General features: G+C 40.7%; 1 protein-coding gene across 1 annotated transcript in view; it reads right to left on the reverse strand.

Annotated features, from left to right (window-relative positions):
- LOC127813392 (uncharacterized) overlaps positions 1-7,256 on the reverse strand; it is a 30,994-nt gene extending 23,738 nt beyond the window's left edge. The window contains exon 1 of the mRNA XM_052354339.1: positions 6,996-7,256. Coding sequence (XP_052210299.1) covers positions 6,996-7,245 — 250 coding nt within the window. The 5' untranslated portion in view covers positions 7,246-7,256. The remainder of the gene's footprint in view (positions 1-6,995) is intronic.
- Between the last annotated feature and the right edge of the window lie 309 nt (positions 7,257-7,565).

Here is a 7,565-nt window from a genome sequence, read left to right on the forward strand (position 1 = left end):
TCAAACAAGAATTAGCAATTATATTCCTAGTCAAAATAGGATTGTAGTAACAGTTATGTAATTCCAATACAAGCCTTGTGGGCAATGTCAATAAATAGGTCCTTACAATTAATGGAACGACTTTTGATCCATTTACCACGTGTAGGTACACTTCTCCTATTATTAATGTCCTTGTACTCCTAAGCCCATACATGAAAGTGTAAATATGAGCATTAGATCCAATATCTAATACTTATGTGGACTGATCAGAAGTAAATAGATTAATTTCAATAACATAAATACCTGAAGTGCCCTGAGTAGAACTCTTCTTACTCTACACCTCCCGATTTATTATAGTGGAGATAGATCGCATCCTCTTTGCTCTTTCGAGTTTTGATCTTCTGGACTTTTTCAGATTGCGCTATGGAAGAACTCTTCTTCATTTTGGCTTTCTTACTCTTAGGCTTGCCCCTATGCGCCTTGGGCCCTTCAACTAAGAGAACACTTCCCTTGACCTATAATCAATTTTAGGTTCGGTCTCCCTTAGTATGGATAACCACTCTCCAAGAGTCTTTTCCATAGCTGTTAGGGATGGACTGTAGCACCAAATCTAGGGTAAGTTTCGGCATCCATACCCAAGTTCAGCTCTAGCAACCTATTGATAAAACGTATCTCTATGATATGCTTCTCAATAGATGATCCTTGAGCCTAGCCATGATCTCATAGGCATCATAACTCTTATGATGCGACCTATGTTTTGGGGTCATGGAAGCCAAGACGATACACCAAGCAATGATCATATCACCCTTGTGCATCGTCCAGGCCTAATGTGCTACTATTTCCTTAACTGGTGGCTTCGTAAGAAGATAACACTCTATCGCATAAAGTATCTTATCATATGTGAGGACTATCCTCAAGATGATCTCTCAGTCATAGAAATTAGTCCGTTGAAGGTATTATTTCCCTCGAGTATCGATCTTATCGACATGTTTCCAGACATTCTGGATCAACAACTGAATAGAGATATTATTATAATCATATTGAATTACGAAATCATAAATTGCAAGAAGTAACATTTTATGATTGCTCCCACTATTTTCTACGAGTTTGCCACCCTCAAGACATAACTCGGGAAATCCCGTTGGAAGATTTCCTAATGGGCTAGGATCCCATCTCCCCTCGCACAACCTTGAGTGACTCAGCAAATTGTGTTAGGATCGATTAGGTAGGTACTTGCTACCAATTGCATCTCCATGCAACTCCTAGATTCATTGGGTTGACAACTACTTGTTAAGCACATCTTATGTGACTCCTAATCTTTGCCTCTATACTCAGTAAGGCCTTGAGTGACTCAACAAACCCCACCTTTCTAGTTAAATCGGACCTATCATTCAGCGACATCTCATGGCCCATGAAGCATAGGAATCATAGGTTACACATAACCTTGAGTGACTCAACAAATCAAGTGCCAGCTAGAAACCTAATGCTTCATAATGATGGAAGGCAAGTTGGCTTAATATTAATGAGGAATTTATTATTTATTTACTTAGGTCTCATCACATGCAATTAATCAAATTAATAATGCATAATAAATGACTCAAACCGGTGTATGGTATGGATAACTACGACTAGCCCCCTCGAGCCATAGAAGGGAAGCTAGCGGGTCAAACCTAGGTGAAGAATCACATCTTGCTTCATAAGCACATTCTTCAAGCCTTCGTTAGTCTTCGAATCTTGTCTTCAATTTAGCTCCATCTCTTAATCTTCATACAAACCACAAGTATTACTACTCTATTTTATTCTATTACATAGAATCAGAAACCCCGAGTTACATTTAGGGGGAGTGAGATGAGAAGAGAATGTACATCAGAGTATAAGAGAGGTAGAACACGCAGGCCCTATTTCAAAAACCAAATTTACAAGTATTCATTCCCAACATAAAATAAATGGTCGACTCGATCCATACCATGCACCCATGCAATCAATCTAATTGATTCATTCACAATTATGTTAATTAATTGTCGCATCTATTTCAAACTTAATGAAACGCTTTCAATAAATTAAAAATTTGTATAATTTTGGAAAAACAAAATTATTTTAATTGTGTTGGGCTTGGGCTCCATCCATTAGTCTAACTAACAAGGCTCAATAGGCCTTGGATCAACCAATGCATGTCAAACATACACTAGCAGCCCATAATTAATAAATAATCCAATTAACGGCCCTGACCCATTTTTAATCACGGCCCATAAGTGTCATACACTTATGGATTGGATAAAAATAATAAAAAATAGCCAAACAACTTGGCTGGGCCCCACGTAAGGGAACGGAACGCACTGGGCCACCGAAGGGTCAACCCGGGTGCTTCACGTGGACCTCAGGGAAGGGTCAAACCGAAGCCCGAGGGTGTGGGAGGGGCCGGGAGGCGACCGAACAGCATGTCACACATGCTGCCAGGCCAAAAAGGCCATTGGGAGCACTAGGGGCGCGCATGGCGTGTGTTGGGTGGGCTAGGTGCGCACGGCCGGGTATGCGTGGGCCGCGCAAGGGGTGAGGAGGTCGCACGCGGGTCGCACCCGCAGGCGGTGCATTGCTCGCGGGTCGAACCCGCGGGCAGCGCCTTGCGTGCGCGTGGGCCGCCTTGCAGTGCCTACAAACGTGCGCGGCCGCGCCTGGCTGCGCCCCAGCGCGCGTAACCACATCTGGCCAGGGCCCTACGCGTGCCTAAGCCGCCCCAGGCCGTGCCCAGCGCGCCTCGGCCCTGCTCGGCCGCCTCTTTGGACACCCCGGTGCATACGTATGCACCCCAAACCCCGTTTTTCCCTTTTTCATGTCATACACGAACTTTTTCCCTTTCACCAAAAACATTTTGCAACCAAAAAAAATACAAACGCAACAATTATTTAATTATTTCACAAATAACAACATAACCGAATTCGCACGTAAGGAATTGAAATATTTCGACGATGGCTCTGATATCATTGAAAGTAAAGTAAGATCGCTACGAGGTAAACAGCGTAGTTCAAAATTTTTGAACTTACCCCGATCCCGGCGATTGGATCAACGTTGAAATCAAATCATTCACAAACAAATAAATAAATTTAACCTTTAGATTATCGAGTCGTTCGCCGATTCGAGCCGTCCAAGCGTCCGGCCTCTAACTCGTGATACGCGGCATGCGTCCGTTGGCAAGGAGAGCAGAATAGGAGTGCTAGCTCCTTCTCCTTTTCGCGGCTTGTTTATGGACTGAAAAAGAACACCCATGTTTTAAATTGATGCCAAAAGAAATGGGGAAGAGTGAACGGCAATACGTTTTTCAACTCTTGAAAAATGACACCAAAAATTCTCTCTTTTTCTCTCTCTGATTTGGGCAATCCATAAAGGGATATTTATAGAGAAAAATCTTAAGGTTTCTAAAACCCTAATGGATTGGGCTAGCCCATTAATTCTAATTTAATTAGAATATTAAATGGGCTTATTCTAGTCCAACTAGGAATATAATTAAATGGCCCAAATCCTTTTATAGGTTTAAATAAAATATTTTGGCCCAAATCTAATTCAAACCCAAATATAATATTTAATATTTAGCCCAAATCTAATTTGGTCTAAATTTAATATTTAATATTTTGCCCAAATCCAATTTAGTCCAAATATAATATTTAATTTAATATTTGGTCCAAATCCAATTTAGTCCAAATATAATATTTAATATTTGGCCCAAATCAAATTTAGTCCAAATATTAACTTAAGCCCAAATATATTTTATTTCGTATTTGCCACTCCAACAAATAGAAAATTATTAAATTAGAAACTCCTTCCTAATTTAATTAATTGTCATTTTAGGAAACTCTTTCCATTATGACGACCCCTCACCATATCGACGTCATTACGTCTATTTGTTCTTTTTCCGTGAGAACCTACGACGGCACAATTTCTTGCCAAAGTGTCCCACTTAACCATAGGTCCACTCTCCTGGTTTAAGACATGGACTGTGCCTATTGCGTATGACTCATTAGGCTTCCGAATATGTTAGCAATGTGTCGGTACAAACACATAAGACAAGATTGGCCTCTAGCAAGGCGTCATGCCTACCCAATTATTCAGAAGGATTTAAAATCCGCAAATAACCTTTCACGAGCATGGTTACCGTGTAATTCGATCATCTCATCAATGTATCTTATGTGATCTCAAGTATGGCGATGTGTTACTTGATAACGATCACATGAGTTTTCTTTGGTTTTCTGGATATCTTCACTTAATAGAAAGTAAATCAATAACTCTTTATTGATCTCTTTTACCATGGCCATGGATTTAAAGTGAATATCCACCAAAGGCGCCTTAGATACACCATCCTCTATCAAGGGATAGACGAGTCTCATCTTGGTTATACACCTATCTCCATAAACCTCATGATATACCCAACGATCGCCCACGTGCAGCCTTTGTCTAGGCCAATCGAAACGATGTCAAAGCATACCAGTCTTCTTATGAGATGACCGTGACAACCTCAGGTCCAAGGATTAGTTACACCCATCTCATATGAGAATACCATCAACATATAACCAAAATGGATTCTCATGGCGAGTCATGTCCAGTGACACGTTCTCCAACATTGGTCACCTATGTACTTGTCTAGGCATCCCCATGCCTATGGGTGTGAGACCCCCATTGCTATCACATAGAAAAAAACATTGCACATATAAGTCTTACCGCAATTGTCAATGTCCATCTTTGACATTGCTACGAGTTGGGACGTTTAATGATGTCCAGAAACTGTGATGCATCATCTCACATCTTTATATATTATTCACAGTATACATCATATGGACTTCTATCTAGTTTCATTTGGTTATTACAATAATAACAAGAAACTAATAGAATGACTTCTTGTAAATTTGAACAACTCCTTATTCAAATAATAAACATGATTACAATTGTCAGTGTACAACGTGCCCAATCTGATTGGGTCTAGAGCACTTACACTAACACAACTTACTGCAAAACGATGCAAAATTTGACTTTTTGAGAAGTGTTTGAAGTCCTTCAACACTCTTAAGGAAAAGTTGACTTTAACACCCGTGATTGTAGCACCAGATTGGGATATGTCGTTCAAACTCATGTGCGATGCTAGTGATTATGCAGTTGGGGCAGTCTTGGGACAACGAAGGGATAAAAGCTTATATGTTATTTAGTATGCTAGTAGGACACTTAATGATGCTCAAATGAATTACGCCACTACTGAAAAAAAGTTACTAGCAGTAGTATTTGCATTTGAAAATTTTTGTCGCCCTTATCTCATTGGATCAAAAGTGATAGTCTATATAGATCATGCGGCCTTGAAATATCTATTTTCAAAAAAAAGATGCAAAACCGAGGCTAATTCGATGGATATTACTTTCCAAGAATTTGATTTGGAAATTCAGGATAAGAAGGGATGAAAGAATGTGGTGGATGACCACCTCTTTAGAGTGGAACAACTTGATCATTCTGAAACAAATGACATTAATGAGAAATTTTCAGATGAACAACTTTTCAGAGTGGAGCAGGCAACCAGCGGAACAGAGGCACCTTGGTATGCCGATTATGTGAATTATCTTACAAGTAATATTGTGCCTCCAGATTTCAACTACCATCAGTGCAAAAAGTTCTTTTCAGATCTTAAGTATTACTTTTGGGAGGATCCTATTCTTTACCTATAAGGTGTCAACCAAGTAATTCGGAGGTGTGTCCCAAAAGACGAAATGGAACTGATCTTGGGGCAGTGTTATGCTTCTCCATATGGTGGACACTTTAGGGCGACGAAGACCGCAGCTAAGGTACTCACACTTTGATGAAAAAGGGTGACCAGTGCCAAAGAATGGGGAACATATCCAGGAAGCAAGAGATGCCTTTATATGGCATTCTTGAGGTTGAGTTGCTCGATGTTTTGGGCATTTACTTCATGGGACCGTTTATGCCCTCATTTTCCAATTTATACATCTTAGTGGTGCGTCGAAGTAGTGGCATTACCGACTAATGGCAACTAGGCAATGGTGACTTTCCTCAAAAAAAATATTTTACACGTTCCGGTACTCCTCAGGCCATAATAAGTGATAGCTAGAGTGAGTCAATGGTCTTTAGGAGGTGGTGGTGGCTGGTACTGGAGTAGCTGGGCGAACATGAATCTAACCTCTTCATGCTGGGTACAAAGGTTGGCTCTTGCAACAATTGGAATTGCTGATCTTGCTCTTCTCGATTTGCTTGTATCTATGCTTGCATGGCCTCTAAGGTGGGGCCGAAGTTGATCCCTTCAGGTCAGCGCCAGGGTGGTGGCCTCACTACTTATGGTGCTTCTGGTTCCATGTACTTCTCAGCTTCAGCTTCTTCCTCGGCCTCTGCATCTTGCATTTGAGCTGCATGTCGGCGCTGGGCAATCTGAGTCTATGACTGTCGGATAGTATAGAGATTGATGATTATGGGTTTTGTCTTATCAAGCTCAGATAATGATGTAGGGACTTTTGTTTGCTTACACAATACCGAGATGAGTGCTGGAAAATAAATTCTTTTCTTGCTACCCTTGGTCAAGGCGAGGGTGACAATTTGTTGGAAAATGTGCTCGCCAAAATTCAAATCATGTCAAGTAGCCAAGGCATATAGCAGCTACATTCAGGGAGGATAAATCTTAGTCATGTGCGATGATGGAGCTATATTATAGGACAATATGTAATGGAAAATATTTGCCTTGAAATTGAGCTTGTTATGGAGCAACACATTGTGGTGTGACCACACCGGTGGAATGTCTTCAATGAAGCAAAAACTGATCACTTGATTTCAATCTGCTATGTCTGGGAGATTTGTCCCTGGTGCCACTTGATAAAATTGCTGGATTATGTCAGGACTGAATGGCACCCACACTTCTCTCACATATGTATGGAAGGCATGATCTTCCTTATCCTCATCGTCACCTCTAAGAATGTTATCGTTAAAATTGGCGAAGAATTCTCGAACCATTGATGGATAGATCTTGTGAGGCTTACCACAAAATTTGTGCCACTTCTTAGCATGAATGACTTCCGAAATGCCTGTGAGCTTGATGTTAGAAAGGTTAACTTCTCTCTCCCCGTGGAGGGGCAATGATTGTATCACTCGGGCCCATTCTTCAGCTTTGGCAGTAAGGTAAATTGGGTAGGATGTAGGATCAGCTCGCGGCCGTTTGGAAGCATTTGAACTCTTCGCAATGGCTTTACCCTTGTTTGCAACTGGAGTATAGGGAGTTTTGGATGCCATCTCTGCTCGGAATCGTTCCTACAAGCACAAAACCAACCATGAGACTTGGAATGAAGAAGGGAAAGAATCAATTATTTCTCTTTCTTTTTTTTATTATTTTATTATATATATATATATACTGGAAGCCAAAGGGTGCCACAATATCCCCCAAACATAAATCATTCCACTCTCCCGACTCATAGTGCAATGTGTGTGAAAATTCTTGGTTGCGGCACTTCATTGAACACTTAGTGTGCATGTTAAAAGGGGAAAAGGGAAAATAGGGCTTAGGATACACTAAAGGTCCCCCAAACAAAAGCACAAAAACAGCAACAAAATCA

Source organism: Diospyros lotus, chromosome 11 (genome assembly GCF_014633365.1).
Source record: "Diospyros lotus cultivar Yz01 chromosome 11, ASM1463336v1, whole genome shotgun sequence".
NCBI lineage: Eukaryota > Viridiplantae > Streptophyta > Magnoliopsida > Ericales > Ebenaceae > Diospyros > Diospyros lotus.